Source organism: Pagrus pagrus (assembly GCF_965226575.1).
Source record: "Pagrus pagrus genome assembly, chromosome: 19".
Lineage (NCBI taxonomy): Eukaryota > Metazoa > Chordata > Actinopteri > Spariformes > Sparidae > Pagrus > Pagrus pagrus.
In genome coordinates this window covers 14,357,314-14,374,414 of record NC_140203.1, presented here as the reverse complement: position 1 = coordinate 14,374,414, position 17,101 = coordinate 14,357,314, and the positions used below count along the sequence as shown (strand labels likewise).

The 17,101-nt window shown below is 40.7% G+C and overlaps 1 protein-coding gene across 2 annotated transcripts in view; it reads right to left on the bottom strand.

Annotated features, from left to right (window-relative positions):
* rai14 (retinoic acid induced 14) overlaps positions 1-17,101 on the bottom strand; it is a 59,916-nt gene that overhangs the window by 3,170 nt on the left and 39,645 nt on the right. For both annotated transcript variants that reach the window (XM_084383937.1, XM_084383936.1), the window contains exons 3-17: positions 14,475-14,605; positions 12,109-12,197; positions 11,733-11,797; positions 10,930-10,987; positions 10,228-10,298; positions 6,094-6,200; positions 5,629-5,813; positions 5,078-5,103; positions 4,630-4,716; positions 4,164-4,253; positions 3,248-3,385; positions 2,610-2,711; positions 975-1,613; positions 373-854; positions 43-211 (exon numbers count right to left, since the gene is read on the bottom strand). In XM_084383937.1, the coding sequence (XP_084240063.1) occupies positions 43-211; positions 373-854; positions 975-1,613; positions 2,610-2,711; positions 3,248-3,385; positions 4,164-4,253; positions 4,630-4,716; positions 5,078-5,103; positions 5,629-5,813; positions 6,094-6,200; positions 10,228-10,298; positions 10,930-10,987; positions 11,733-11,797; positions 12,109-12,197; positions 14,475-14,605 (2,439 nt within the window). The remainder of the gene's footprint in view (positions 1-42; positions 212-372; positions 855-974; positions 1,614-2,609; positions 2,712-3,247; positions 3,386-4,163; positions 4,254-4,629; positions 4,717-5,077; positions 5,104-5,628; positions 5,814-6,093; positions 6,201-10,227; positions 10,299-10,929; positions 10,988-11,732; positions 11,798-12,108; positions 12,198-14,474; positions 14,606-17,101) is intronic.

Below are 17,101 nucleotides of genomic sequence, written 5' to 3'. Positions count from 1 at the left end.
TTTGAAAGTTGTTTTAATCCTCCTCCACCTCTTTCTTCTCACCTTCTGCCATGCATCAGCAGCCTCCAGAGCCATCTCGTCCTGCTTCCTGAGGGCCCCCTGGAGGAGCTGCGTCAGGTGGTTCACCTCGCCCTCCAGCTGCTCTCTCGTGGTCTCGTGCTCCACACGTGAGACTGAATCATCTGGGGTGACATCTTTCTCTGCCGTCAGACTTTTTTGAGAAATAGACACAAGAACCACGTGATGATAACTTAATAATCTTTATATTAATATCATTTTATAAACCCCACCTCCACCCCAGCATTCAGCTCTAGTCTCTAGCAAACGCAGAAAAAGATGCTTCTCTCAGCCACGTCAGTTTTTTTCCCTCACCTGTTCTGAAGAGCCTCCACCTGCACAGTTTTCTGGTGTAGCTGCTCTTTTAGCTCCTCTGACTGGCTTTCCAACTCTTTAATGGCATTTCCCAGAGACGACATCACCCTTGTGTGGTCGGCGAGAGCCACCGAGCTCTGCACCTGAGCTTCAACCTCTTGCCTCAATGCTGAAATCTCCTCCTGAGCAGACGAATACTTCTTCTCCATCTCGGCTAGCAACGTCTGCAGCTCCTCCACTTTGCTGGTCAGCACCTGGACCTGCTGTTGTTCTGAGGAGGGAGACGAGGCTTCACTGCTCACAGCTTTGGCCTCAGCCAGCTGTTTCTGTGCAGCGCTTAATTGACTCTTAGTTTCACTGTAGGAGTGCGATAGTTCCAGCAAGCGGCGCTGCATCCCGGCGATCACCTCGTTTAGCTCCGCCTTCATCTCGTCAAAGTCTTTGGCTGCAGCTTCGACTGGTACTGTGCCCCTCAGAGCCTCCTGAACAACAAGAAGGAATCAATTAAAGAAGGAATAAAGGAAATACAAATAAAAAATGTCAAATTTAAGAGACTCTTTACAGAAATTCAGAGAGAAGAAGAAAAAGAAGCCCATAACAACCTGGAGAACCCTAATCTCCTCCTGTGCCTCCTTGTAGAGCTCCTCAATCTGTGCTTTCTCCGTTCCACTCTGTCTTTCCTCCTCCATCCTCCTCAGCGCCTCCTCCAGCTGTCTGATTTGTTGAGCTGCTTTCTCTTGCTCAGAGCGTCTCTGGACCTCCTGTTTCTCCATCATCTCACCACCTCCCATTCCCACCTGCACTCTCAGCTCCTCCACCTCCTCCACAGCCTGGTGGTATCTCTCCTGAGTGTCTGTCAGCTTCGCTTGAAGCTCTGCTAGAGTCTCCATCAACTCTTCCTCTCTTCCTTTCTCCCTCACGCTTTCATACTCCTCCCTTTCTCTGCCGCGCTCAGGTTTCAGCTGAGCCTGAAGCGAGCGGTTTTCCTTTCTGGTTTCAAGGAGTTTCGTTTGAACACTCTCAAGTGCCTGTCTCAACAGTCTGATCTCCTCTTTGCTCCCTCCTCTGCCTCCTTCACTCTGCTCTTCCTCACGGAAAACACCGCCTGATCCATCTTCCCTTCCCACTTGTGGCACTGACTCGAACTCGTCCTGGGTGGAGTGGAAGGAGGAGTTGGAGGCCATGCTGTTTGGGCGGCTTGTCTCCTTCGGATCCTCGCTTCCTTGGCGGGATGGATGTTTCTGTGAAGAGAGGGTGCAGGGTGGAGATTAAAAAGAGGAATCAAAAAACAGCAAAAAGACAACTTATTATATCTGAGTTCAAGTTCTGTAGCCAAGGTCTGTCATTACATGGCACCAAGACCAACAGAAGCAAAAATACTAATACTTCAGAGCCTTGAGCAAAAGAATGTTGTGGCATTTTTACTCAAAGAAATGAGTTCAATGAATATCAAATTAGGCGCCAACTAATCGTCTAATTGTCGCACAAATAATAAAAAGTAATTTACTGCATATAAAATAGAACTGGGAGAGGGAGGGCAATCTGAACACAGCTTCCTTTGGCTGGACTGATATTTCCTGGTATGTTTATGATGGGTTAGCTTCATCTGTGGAAATATGGGTATATTACACCTTTACGTCCATCATTTGTTACTATATTGATTATAGCCAAGTTTGTTTCATTCATTCAACTTTTTCATTCATTTTTGGGGCTGTGACGATTAAGCGATTGACAGAAAATTAAAATTAGTCAGCAACAATGTTCATTTTTTTTAATTTTCAAGTACAAGTTTGTTTCTTATATGAAAGTAAAGAGAATATCTTTGAATGTTTGACTGATGGTCGACAAAAACAAAACGATAAATAGATAACTTTGGTGGGAAATTTTGACTTTCTGATATCATGTAAACGATTGAGAAAATAATCTGGGAACTAAAAAATCATTAATCTTATCATTAGTTGCGGCCCTACACATTTTCATTTTATACCTATAGATTATACATTACACACTTTGAAGGATAGGACCACATTTTTTCAAGATGACCTTAATCTTTCAAATTTTACATGATAATTCTTTTAGTTTCTACTACTATATAATAACTACATTAGTTGTACATTGACTTGTTATCTCCAAATAAAAAAGGGTCCTCTGTGAATTAAGGTACTCCCCTCCCTTTGACTGTGTTCATTCATTGCTTCATGGTTGAAGTCATGAGCATGAATGAATGGGTTACATACCTTGAGTTTGCCTGCAAGTTGCTGGTTCTCCAAAGTAAGAGCAGTAATCTTGGCTTGCAGAGCGGAAACCAGAGCTGCAGACGCTGTAAAACTGTGCTCAACCTGTCAACACACACATACATTCACATTCACACAAGCAAAGCAATGTTAGGGACCACTCGCTAACTACTGAAAAACAAAACGAGTCGTGACACGTCTAAAGCTCAGGTTAGACCTCCTTCAAGAATGCCCAAGGTGAAAAGGTTCAGCAGTACACAGCTGGATGTTGTCAGAGTGTAAGATTAAACTTAGAGAAGCAGCGTTGATACATGATTTTAACAACAAGAAAGACTTCTGGTTAAGTTGTGATATACAGACAAGTTAAAAATTAATCAAAAGAGAAAGTAAACACATGTCATAGAAAGAGGAAAAGACATTTCAGTTAGAATGGTCAGATAATTCATTTACAATAAGTTCATAGTTTTCAATAATTATATTCAGAAAACCACTTGTACTCTTCACTGTGTTTTAAAGCTCTACTTTTCAAAGTAAAACTCAGATGTCATTTACTCCCTCTGTTGTAGTCACCACATCTGTTTTCAAATCTGCTCATATGTAATCCAAACACGTCATTGTAGCGTTGCTCAGTCATTAGTCACCTTTGTATCCGTTTCAGGTAAAGTCACCGTCTGCTCCACCGTCTGCTTCAGGTCTTCGATTGTCTCCAGCAACATGTTTCTCTCCTCATGGAGCTTCTCAACCTCCTCTCTCAGTGCCGTGCCTCCAACCTCGTCCTCCTTTGTAATGAGAAAGGGGAGGAGTGGTGGGAGAGAGGGAATGGGAGGAGAGAAGAGCAGAAGATGGAAAAAGAGAAGAGGGAAAGGAAAAGGTGAGAGACGGAAGAGAAAGTAGAAGGCAAGAAGTTAGCTCATTGGATGCTACTGTACGATAAATCCAAATTAATTTATAAAAACCTCTTCTGCTGTGGTTGAAATGTAAGACTGGTGCTTATTTGATGTCATTCTTGAAATATGTCATCTTTTTTTATTCCTATTAGTTTTTCTATCCTTTTCACTGTTCTTAATATATTTATGTTTCTCATTCCTGTCATGTGATGTCATCTCTTATTGCTTTTATTTTTATATTATTTGTATTGCTTTTATGTGATTTTGCCTTTTGTATCACTTTTATTTGTTTTACTTGTATTTATTCATATTGACAATGTGTTTTGCTTTCTTGTTTTAACTTTAACCTAGGCGTGTTCGACCTGATCTTCAAGTGTTTTTTTCAGTCATATTGTCCTCCTGAGTTTCCTACTTTGTCTGTCAAAGCACATTATAAACTCTGTTTTTAAAAAGGTGCTATATAAATAAATACTGTTATTGTTTTTTCTATTGCATGTTTTGTGTAAATACATTAAATAACCGTATTTATTAAAATGTGTATTTTCCTTTGATACTTTTGTATGTCCTGAAGTCCCTGCAGCAAAATAATATCTAAAGAAGGCAAGTTGTTGACCAAACATTTCCTATGGAATAAAGAAAAAGTATGGAATAAGTGATCCAAGTTGTTTACCTTGTAGTTGAATTTTCTGGGAGTGTCACTCTTGCTGGAAGCAGGTGTCCCTGCAGAGGTAACAACTGAAGGAGAGGAGGGCCCAGAGCTCTGAAGAAGGATTAAGTTACTTTTAGTGTTAAAAACAAATACGTTCATGTTTATAATCTGTTAGTGGCCCATTACGTCTATTGAGTAACAAAATTAGTTATTACTACCCAAGATGTTGGTATTATGCACTTTTGAATTTTATTTTATCTCTGGTAAACAACATATGTAGTAATATTAAATGAACTACATGAGTGAAATACTCCACTATCATACTACTAATACTACTATCATACTCCGATCTAACAGATAATATTTAAACAGACCAGACACATACAGGTCTGACGATTCCCTTTGTGAATATACTGCCGACATGCATTCATATAAAGAGTGGCATACTGGTACAAGCAGACACACACACAGAGAGACATGCATTTACCTGCAGTGGGCTAATAGGAGGTGGAGGTGCTTTTCGTTTTTTGGGAGTTGTGATCCGTTCATCACTTAGCTTAGCTACTTGATCATGCTGAGGAGCCAGCAAAAAAGACAGAAGAAAGGCAACGGGAAGAGAGAAAAAAGAAAGGTGGGATTCAGTGCTGGTTAGTAAGAGGAGAGATAATCAATGAGTGCTACAGTAAGACTGAAGTTGTATCTTCCAAAAACAGCACCTGAAAGATTTTTCACAAGCTGAGAAATTTGAAATTGGCACAAAACTGATGCTAAAAAAATACTAATTTTAGCTCTTGAATCACATTTTAGTACTAGTACTACAACTTCACAGTGATGAATAGTCGATTTGTTGTCAGTTCGGGAGTTTTAGTAATCTTGATTCCCTGTTTGTGAGGACCTCTAAAGAAAAGTCTAGAAAAATTAAACTGGTGTCTTACCTGAGGACTTCTAGGAGACTTTGCATCTGTTAAAAGGAGACGGGAAGAACATACAATCTTAAAGTAGTAATTACAGCTTTTTCCAAACATATTTAACATTTTTCTACTGCAGGTGAAGAACAGTTTACATCAAACAGAAAATAAGTAATACTAACGGGAGAACGCCTCTAGATGGCAGTGTTGACTTTGTGTTAAAACCAGAGAAGTACAAATCTCCAGGCAAGTATTTATGTATCTGTGTGTGTATATTGATATTGATCATGTTGTAAGGACAAAGATCTAAAAATGGCAACATTATGAGGACTTCATTCTCATCTGGGGGCAAACAGGTAGTCTGCACCAGGTCAACCATTAAAAGGTGAAGACTTTAGAGTGGTACGGGACAATAATGCAAGTAAATGCAGCTTCCTTAAGTCACAGATCAGGTATGTATGTGTGTGTATAAGGCAGGCATAGGCTCATAAAATTTATTGTCTAGCTGATGTCATCTTCTGCTGCCTCAGTGCGACCTTCCCGCACTCTCTGTGTGCATGTCATTGCATAGCTCTTACCTGAGATCTGTTGTGTGTTCAGGGCAGCAACGAGGGCAGTTTTGACCTCAGAGTTGCCGAAGAGCTTAATGTAGTGTGTCACATCGTGGCCTTGAGAATCTACAGCCGACAGATCTGCTCCTCGCTGAACCAAGACTTCAACGACAGAAACGGCGTTGGACTCGCTGGCCAGCATCAACGCAGTCCTGCAACACAGAAACATAGACATTTCTTTCCCTGTACCGAGTACTTTAAGTTTAATCCTTTCCTCTTTTTTTTTTTACTTTTATTTATTGGTGGAAACATAAGGTATACTATTTAACATTTCCTATTCCAACAAACCAGTGTAAACTATGAAACGTACAAATATTGATCATCAGTGCAACATCTATCCATCATCGAAGAGCACGAGTGTCTTAAATCTGTCATCACTACTTTTACACATTATGTCTGGATTGTGTGTGTGTGTGGGGACTGTGTTTGTACCTGCCACTGTTGTCAGAAGCATTGATTTCAGCACCGCAGTCCAGCAAAGTGCTGCACACCTCAGCATGAGCGTGTTTGGCTGACAGCAGCAAAGGGGTGAGCCCGTCCTTTGGGACAAACAGACATAAACATTAGATATGCCTGACACCATCCTATGGAGGGAGCACAACACACACATGCATGTGACAGGAGTACGTGGGCCTAGACATGAAGTATGCTGAGTGTCTGTGTGGTGAGAGAAATGTCAGATTCATGTGAAAAAGGAGTGAATGTCTCCTAAATGAATTTCCCAGCAGATAAACAGACAAGCCAAAAGTTGTTCTACTTATAGAGCAGTGCAGCTTTTGGGAAAATCCCCAAAATGATATATTTACAGTTCTAAATGACTGGGCTGGCTCAGTGGAGTTTATTGCCTTGAGTTAGGCGACTGGGGCAGTATTTCATGCAACATAGACATCCCACATTTTTCACCAGGATTGACAGATCCTAACCCCAAGCATGACATTTAACCTAACCTTAACTATATATGACCTAAGTCTGACATAAACATTTGATTGGCTGGGCTTGTGGAGGGCGGCACACAGCCTGGAAGGAGCTGCTGACTACATCATCTTCCCTGGGACAAAGGATGAGGAACTCTACATTACACTGTTTGAATATATATTCCCATGGATCATTTATAACATTTTTACACCACTATTGCTTATGTGTTTTTTTTTATCGCAGGTAAACCAGCTTAAAATGATAAGGGTGAATGAAAGGTGATTGACTTGTCTTTCCATTTTATTCTGCTATGTTGTGTTCGATGAACACCCCGAGGCCAGTGACAATGTAACGGTGGTTTCTTGTTTTAATATCTTTTGTTTCAGGCTCTCAAACTCGACGGCAATGGCAACAATGTTCAAGTGTGATTTGAACGGAGACGTATAAAATGTGATAAAAGATGTACTTTGGTTTGGAAGACAGAAGTTCAAAAGAAGAGACAGATCGTAACCCTAACACTGGCAAAAGTAAAAAAAACAAACTTACTTAAATGGCTATTTCATGCTAAATTCCTTAAAAAACATTGACAATGCATTTTTTAAAAATGAGCTAAATTGCAACCCACACATAGCAACACAAACGGCCTTATCAGGGTTTGAAGGCGGCCATTTTTGCTGCTATGCTGTGTACCAGAGAAGGGCCGAAAATGTGCGTGCCCATCCAGTTGTCGTGTCCATCACGGCTGGTCTGAGCTGGAGCCGATAAACACGGTGACTGCTGCAGAGACGTTTGACCCGAGAATGAATGCCGATTGTACCCTTTCCCACTGAAGACAAAAACCAGATGTTAGTGGGTGTTGGTAGGTTTTTTGTCCAGTGAGAAAGAGGTATTACATTGTTAAATGTGAAAAAATCCAAAGTCATGTCCAACTGGAAAAAAGCTAAAGAATGTCGAGAAACAGTTAAGTGTGTCAGCATAGTTCTGTGTTTTATATTACAAGACTGCTGCTTCGACACGCCACAGAGAACAAAACTATGTTGTGGGCTCCTCTGAGCTCTGCTGAAGACTTTAACAGCCCCGAGTCTGCTCTGCTCAGTCTGTGTTTCTACTGAACTCTTCCTTCTCTGGAATCTAAAAGGCAGAAACTGTTTTTTCCTCGGAGTAATAAATTCAGTGTCTGCGTGACTGAATGTGAGAGCACAGGTGTATAAATGCTAGCTTGTCTACACTTATTGTTTACAACCTGTGGCCAACTTGTCACTTTCAAGCCAGAACACATTTGGCCAAGCAGCAACCGTCGCAGCAAAGTGTGATAACTGGAGAGACCTGTCAATCAAGGCAAGCGCACACAAACAGGCCCTTCTTTAAAGCTTAATACACTCCTTAATGGGACAATAATGATCCCAGCTGCCACCCAAACATGCCCTCACTTCTCCAAACATAGCACAGCTTCTATATTTACTGTGGTTTTAAAGCACTGAAGTGGGATGGCAATGAATTTGCAAACCAGACAGTTATGACCTGATAAAAACAGGATCATGGTTTCATAACAACTCTCAGTTGTGGTGGTTGTATCTTGATATAGACACAGATACTTTTGATACAGATCTGTGCTGTATGATAGACTTGTTTGGAAAGGGAATTTTTCCATGCCACCACCACTCATGAAAAAAGATATGTGAAATGACTCAAGTGGTGGTTGTGCCCCAACAAGTGCGCTACCTCTATCACTGAAGAGTAGAGAGTAGGGGGAGGGATAATATGAACCAGTGCCTCTCAACCTTTTTAGCATGGGAACTTGTAAAAGGAAGCTATATCTGTTAGTGCACCCTCATCACATGTTATATATGTCAAGGAGTTGTGAACTGTTGACCTGAGAATGAAAACTACACACAAATCATTTTTTAAAACTCCATCTGAGTACAACTAAACATGTACTTCAGTACTGGTGGAAATTATCACTCAACATGCTACTTCCTGGTACGTGGATGTCCAGTGGACCAGCCTAGACCTGACTCATCCCTGTTTAACTTTTACCATATTGCCTAGAATACACATGCATACTGTTATTTTATCATGTACAACTCTTATCTCTACGATTCAGTCAGACTACAAATATTCTACAAACCAACAATCCCACGGAGCTAAACTTTTACTAACATGTGCTAAGCTAAGATGACCTTGCCCAGGCCGATTTATAAATATTCTTTAAAGAAACTGAAAAGTGTACTTCTTTCCAACTGAGAACATGAGGAAGCTTTTATACAACGCAGTACCACTGCCTCCGAGCAGAATTTATGTTTACATTTACTTGATTTTCTATAAACACTCTTTGTTCTACGACCTGGCAGATGTTCCTCCATTTCTTCCAATATCTTTCTGTGTGTTTATTCAAGTCAAATATAGATCAGGTATAGATATTTGTTACACATCCATGATGTATGCCTGAAGCCAACGAGCTGGCATGTTCTGCTCAGCCCACAAACAGCAATATGTTCCAGATGACTCTGCGGTCTATATGTCCACTAACGGCAGACAGGGCGGCTCAAATCTCACACACACATTTGCGGATGATTACGGCTTTGTCGTCTCACACGTATGAAACCTTAAATGTCCAAGTATGGAGAAAACTAAATTTTGAGTGAAATGAGTCATTGCATTTTTCTGAACAATCTGGATTGATTAGTAAGAAATACTTGAAGACTCCATGTACATGTCACAGAAAAAAACCCCCACCAAGTCTGGTTGGGTTTGCTCGAACTGTAAGGATAACAGACACCCTATACTTTAGCTTTAAAATCCTCACAGGCAGTGGTACAAAGTGGTAGCATGAACCAGTTTCTAAAGCCACAACATACAACTTGTCACAGGCTAAAACAAGCGTGAGTCGGCAATAACTTTTAATGAACAATAACATAACATCTTAACATGTAGGCTAAGAGACCACTGTGTGAGAGTGTTTATCTCCAAGACGCCAGCTGTGGCATGATAATAAAAAGGGAAAATAAAGGGGCAACACATTCTCCTCTCTTCCATTTCTTTCCTCTTACACACACACACACACACACACACACACACACACACACACACACACACACCAATATCATGCTCACACACCCCAGTTGGGTAAAAACCACAGGCATGGAGCATCGCTGCAATGGAGACCACATGTCTGCGGCTTGAGAGCACAGTTCCCACAGTAAACTGACCCTCTACCTCACACACATTCACACACTCACAAATGCACACGCACAGAGAATAATATTAATCAACCTTTAAACAGAGACGGACAAACAAGAGGAAATGTCAGTTAATGAGGATCCTTCACATTGTGGATTACAGCTGTGAGAGACAACTCTAGTTCATTTATGTTTTTAAAGCCCATATAGGGGTGCAAACAAAACTATAATTAGGTAAATACTATTTTTTTAAGCAGGTAAATACAAAGACAGAAACTATAGACAAGTAAATCTTAAAGCCAATCCAAAGCGTACAAACGGTGGTTAACCTTCCTCGAACAAACTGCTCTCTGGAAAGCGATATGAATGGGAAGTGAATGAAGAATTTCTGTGGTCTTCAGTCTGTTTCAGAGCCTTTCGCTATCCTGCCAGGAAAAATAGAAAGAGTGGAAGTAATAATGAAAGTACATACTGCATCTTTCATGTTGATGGGACTTTTGAGTTCACACAGCAGCTGGACGGTCTGGATGTTCCCGCTGGCAGCTGAGGAGAAAATAAAACAGCAGTCAGACAATGAAAAGAAGCACACAGGTGTTCAGAGAGCAGTGAGGTTTAGCCTTGGACTGAATTAGGCAAGAAATGTCTCCCTCTCTGATTTCCAAAAGACGAAATTAATCGAAGAATAACATGTGTTGATCATGACTGGACTGCCTTGCTTGAGGTAGCTGTAAAGCTGTTTGACACTAGAAAAATATTGCTTCTACTTTAAAAGTTCAGCACTGATTAAAACGTAGAATAATTTACCTTAACAGTGTTGTCAAGAATCGAAAAGTAGCTCAAAAGAGATCTTTCATAATCAGCGTAGACAGACATTGTTAAAAAAAAACAAAAACTATTTTTAGAGACAGAAATTGGCAGCCTCAAAATTATTAAGTCTGAGAATCTTCTCATGTCTGAATGAAAACAGTATTATGGGAACTTCTGATTGAAACAAACTGAGCTGAAAGCGAGCTTAATCACTTAATTCCAAACGTGGTAGATGAATTCATCCAAATAAAATTAGAGCTTAAACTTAATCTCACAAGATTCTTTCCCACGTTCTTGTCGAAGCAGACTAATCTCCAATAAAAGCACTTTTTGTTATAATTAACTCTCAGGACACTGAGACACTTACCAGCGTGATGCAGAGCAGTCTTTCCTGAGCTGTCTGTAGCATCGATAGGTAATTTACTCTGGAAGAGGAGTAGAAACATATCAGACGTGAAAATCAATTGTTTGTTACTAGTGGTAAACAACGAGCCAACAGTTTGTGACTAACACAATTTTGGCATTACTTGGTGCAACGTCTTGTGCAGTAAAGACAGAACACTTGTCAGGACAGTACAGTACAAAGCAGTTTGGGGCTAAAAGGTGTTTTAAGCTTTTAAACTGCTTTGTGTACAAGTAGACTTTTATGGATATTTGACCAGGCAGGTGTGTGCTGAGATGCTGCAGAATGTCTTGGGATAGTTACAAAGCATGAAGAAGGTGAGTGTATGTGCGCGTTTTGTGCCTCCTCCTGCTGAGAGCTGCTGATCTGCGCACACATACACACACGATCAGCAGACTACAGAAATGATTCAGTGACACTGTCTGGTTTCAGACATCTTAGAGGAAGAGTGAGACTGTTCAGACTGTATGTTTCATACGGTTCATGCTCCTGCCTTCACACATTCCTTTTTTTGTTTCACCGAGTAATGTGTCCAACAAAAAGTCCTGCTGGGTGACTGGATGCTGTGCCATTAAAACACCCTGACTTCCATGTTTCTTGCACTTTTTGTTTTATGACGTAAATTACGATCTGGGATTATCACTCATCATGGTCGTGTGCAGAATGCATGGCTTGACTGATTGCACTAAGTGGTCGCATTATTGGTCATTTCACTGCAATAAATACAGTATGTCAAAGTGATTTTAAAGATACTTTATTCATCTTACCTGAATGAGCTTCTTGCAGCACTCAGTGTGATTGTTTTTGGCAGCCAGGTGTAACGGATTGTAACCTGATCATAAGACAAGAAATGTGTTAGTCGGGTTAATTAGGCCAAAGAATTTGGTAACAAATTGGATTAAATCAAAAAGGAAGACAAGCACAAGAAAGTGGCACTAGAAAGCATGTGAACCCTTTTGAATTATCAGTATAAAGTCGACCTTTATCAAATGCTAAAACCAGATCACAGTCCTCCAGTTAAACAAGTAAGACAACAACTTCTCTTTACAGAAGAGAAAGTATGCAGAATTTATGCAGAAATACACAAGATTTGAAACAATTCTCACATTTTCTATCACTTCTAAATATAACTGCAGTACATACCTGCAGCATCAGTGATTGACAAGTCAGCTCCGTGGGCCAGGATGACAGACAGACAGTCTGTCTGACCTCGTGCAGCTGCCACATGAAGACTGATTACACAAACCCAAAGCAAAGAACAAATTAGAAATGCAGTAATTGTTAGCTAAAACAGCTAAACAGAGATGTTTATAAGACTCTTAAACCACTCCACTCTTTAAGGTCTCAGTGCAGTCTGTCACTCTGCCCTCAGAACTATAACTGGCTTTAGAGCACAACATTGTTTATAATATGAGAGTTGGGAGGACGGCACTGCATTTTATTTATTTACAAGGCACTTCTTGGCAAGCTACTTGAGTATCTAACTGCCTTTTCAAGTGAAGATCAAACATGCACAGTCCTTAAAAATCAACATATTAACGCTGAGCTAGAGAAATTGGCAATGCCACTTTTCTGCTGTTCTGTCTAATGAAGCTGCCTCTTTAAGATCTTTAACTCCCTATCAAAATGAAATAGATTACATTGACATAAGAAACTAGGGCAGCATCTGACGGTTTCAGTGTCATGGGATATAATCTGTCAACTATTTTCTTGATTAAATGATTAGTTGCCTGGTCAATTAAATGTAAAACGGAAAAAAAAAGAAATCGATCAATGGTTCCCAAATGTTTTGGATTGTCCACAACCCAGAGATATTAATTTTACTGTAATAGAGGAGTAAAGAAACCAGAAAAAACTCACACTTAAGAAGCTGGGATGAGAGAATTTGACCTTTCTCTCTTAAAAAAATGCTCAAACCGATATATTAATTATGGAAATAGCTGCCGATTAATGCAATACTTGACTATTAATTGATCTATCATGGCAGCCCTAAAAGTAACAACATTTTGGGAAACATGAAGCTTCAGTCAGTAGTCAGTTAGCTTAGCTTAGCATAAACATTGGAAATCCTGGGATAAAACTGGCCTGGCTATGACCAGATTCAACAAAACTGCTACCTGAACCTCTAACTGTCTCGTCTTTTAAATTGTCTTTGTCAGGTGCAGTGACTCTATTAGAGTCACCGCACCCTGTCAAGAAATATTATAGCACATCACATAAAACTACAACATTTAGTTTATACATTGTCCGTTTGTGTGTATGTGTGCAGAAGGCAATCAATGCAACCACTTTCCAGCTCAGTGAGCAGGGTGAAAAAAACACTACACATGCCAAGCTTTCCCTTGCTGTGTGTGTGTTTGTGTGTGTGAAGGGAACACACTCACACACTCTTACACACTCACAACTATGCCCACATGCCTTTCAATCAGGTTTTATCACCATAGAGATACTGTAGACTCCTCCTTTGTGCGCCCTGAAAAGACTGGAGCGCTCAGATCTCAAACCACCATATTCACTGCGATTTGCAAAGGCTGTGGGTATGCATCTGTATGTGTGCGTCTGTGCTCCAGTGGCACACAGAGAAAAGGTCAAGGATGTGAACTACTGGCGAAACAAAAAGCCTGTGTGTTTGTTTCGGCATGTGAGAATCTGTGCATTCGTCTCTCCCTGCTTTTGTCCCTATGTTTTGATGTTCCTGGCTCCGCGTGAGCTGCTTAACACATTGAGGTCAGTGGGTGTTGTGTTTCAGAGAAAGAAAGAGGTCAAATATTAACAGTGAGCCTCTGTGTTATCAGCAATCTCAATCGGTGAGGCAACAAGCTCCCCTGCCTCTGCCGAAATGAACCGGCTCTCAAACACCGAATGTCAGGGAGGCTGAGTGAATGGTCGAAAATGTCGACGTTTGAGGAAGTCATATTTTTAGATTGGCCATTCATTTTTAACATTGTGCTGTGGAGCGTTAAAGTGGTTGCATAAGCCCAAGAATCTGAGCGCATGCTGGAGAGAAAACACAAAAATCACCAAGACTGGATCATGTTTACCTGAAAGTGAATTCATCCACAATCAACCATTTCTTATCACACTGTTATGAAAGTGTAAGCTTAGTCCTACATAGCACCTAAATATAAGCACCTCGTTTTCCTATAGCAGGCAGAAAATTGGAGATTTGCATATCTCATTCTCCTTTGGTTTTTTGGTCTGCATCCTTGTCAGTGTAGCAGATCTGAATTAGTGTGTCTTTCTTTTTGATTGACGCGGCTACAGAAGCAACTTCAGACTATTGTCTCTTACAATAAATTACCCAGCAGGAGTATTTTTTTAATTTATTTTGCAGCAGGCATGTTGAGATTCTGTGTCCATGTGGAGCCTGGGGCCTACTGGGATGCATACCACTGACATAATTCAATATGCAGCAGAAACAAGTGCTAAAAAGTAAGTTTCCTTGATTACTAAATCTGTGCAAGAGCCATCTTTTATTCTTTAAGATATATAACATTAAGAACACTTACGCTGATTTGCCTTCACTGTCCAGCTTTACAGCGCTGGCGCCTTTCTTGGCAAGAAGGGATGCCACCTTCTCCGCCTCCCCATGCTCCACCGCAGCAAGCAGGCGCTCGTCATTTTTGTTCCACTCATTGGCCTATAGGGAAAAAGAGCAAAGAGAAGGGGAAAATAAGAGGTGGTGTGAGAGAAAAGGCTATTAAAACTAATTAATGGGGAACTAGAGGGTGGAGGACAATACGATGTAAATCTCTATAAGATATAAGTTTTGTTATCATTGTGATGTATGTGTCCATGGTTTTAATTCTAAGAAGGATCCTAATCTCTAATAATAATGTGTACATTCCAAAGAATGACATACATTATTACACATTGACATCAACATTAGCAAATCTTACTCTGCAGCCAAAAAGACCAAGATGCCCTGATTGTGAGTAATGTTTCTCAGAAGGAGACAATGTTTTCCTGGCTCTGCTACGGCCCACACAAACATTTGTGTCCATATGTGTGAACACACACACACACGCGCACACACGCAAACACACACAAGCAGCATCCAGTGTGAGCATGCACACACTTACACAACAAAATGGCCCCGCATTTGTATCACTGACAAGCTGTTCAGATAGAGAGAAGTCAGCTATTGGGAAGCTTCAAGCATGAGCTCATACAGAGACTGTGTTGCTACACTGCAGTCTGAAAATACAGCACAGCAAGCTTTAAAAGCTGTACACTTGAGCATTTACTTCTGGTAAACACATCTACAAATACTGTATACCTACTCACAAACTACAATAAAAAAACAAAATCAGAAATATCAGACTAAAAGAGAAGAAGCCTGGCCATACACATACAGTATAAACACACATTTGAAGGAAAACATGCTGTATAGAAGTGAGATTACAGAATGTGTAGAGTTGGAGAGCGGATTGAACTTGTGCACACTAAACGAGTTGGCAGCATGACTTGATCACTCAGCTCTCCTGGTCATATTAGGCTGCAGCACAGTATTAGATTTGACCTGATAGCCTACTGACCGACACGTGATAACGGGGTGAACTCTCTGACTCCATAAATACTTGAGGTGGCAAACTGTACCCTATTCTGGGGAAAGCAATATGCCAACGTGGTGATACAAGGTGTAAATAGCCTCTGTGGCAAACACCCAGATGCAATTACTGCAATACATTTTGCACAGCTGGTGGAAAAATGTAAGGCTATAAAAATCCCCTCTGTCGCTCAAGAGCTTGGATGACCACTGAGCTCTGCAGCCCGCAAAGTCATTAATGAAAAATACTAAATTGTTGGTGTTTTGGAAAACTGGAAATGAGATGACTAAGAGTTGGGAAACATTCTTGGTATTCAGGCAAGGAGCTCTGGGTAACTGTTGTAAAAGAATACCCACACATGCTCCTTGTGATCCTGGCTTCAAAGCACCGAAGCAAGTGGTGAGATACTATTTAGGAGGCGGTGTAAGACGAGAAAGTTCTCCACCAGACTGGAAATAACAAATAGAAAGACACTCAGCACCGCACTGACAGAGACACGTGAAGGAGATATATGAATCCACCAGGTGCACCACCAAGTCTTTGATGGCACACTTCAAGTATTTCCAAAAATATCCAAGAGTAGTTTAGAGTTACAACAAAATAACAGCAGGATCAGGGAAAACCTTCCTTTAACACATGTACAGTGGAAAGAATGTTATCACAGGAGACTGATAAACAAGCCAGGATCCAAGAGTTTCAACCTTTTGTCAGTGGGGTTGGGAAATCTAACAATGCGAGTTCATTTCAGTTTTAATAGTTTGACTGCACAATTCCTATATTATTGGATATGCTAGCAATACAGCTAGCATTAGCACTTCACTAATTACTAGCATGTTTATCAGTATCTCCCAGAAACCTCTGCTGTGTGCAACTCAGTGTTTCTGTATGTGCAGTGCATGTGCACTTCTTTAAATTGCAGTTGGATTGAAGTATTTCAGCCACTGTACCTTTATCCTTTAAAAAAAAAAACAACAACAACACAGAAATGTGCATTTGACATGTCTGCCATGCATCGACAAGGTTCATTATGTAGTCAATTTGGCTCTGATTTCCTTCAGAGGATTGAGTTTCACATTTTATAATATGGTAGAACACCTTGCCTGACATGTTCAGCATCTCTGCAAATATCAAAACAAATTATAACACTTTCATGAAATAAAACCCTGAGGAGCTTTTTCACACATGAACAGCCATGTCATCTATAAACAGAATTGACCGTAAGATGAGATGAATCAGCACCTGGGTGGTTTACCACCTCTGCTAAACAATTTCCTGGGGTCTGGAGCAGAACATCCACAAAGGCACTGTGAGGTTTGATGGGTGAGCAAAAGTGGAACAGAGAAGTCAGAGAGCGTGTGTCTGTCCATCACTATGATCAGTGTGCAGTGAAACATGACGCAGCAGGAGATAGCTGCAGCTAAGCACATACCCCATATGGTTTAGGGGTAAGGACTCCTTGTTTTCACAGAGGTCGACTGGTCTCATGATTTTCATACAGACAGTCATGTGTTGTTCAGTCAGCGTGCAGGGTACTGAGGCAACCAAACACTAAAAATAGGTACACTCGGGAGATGGTACAGGAGCCG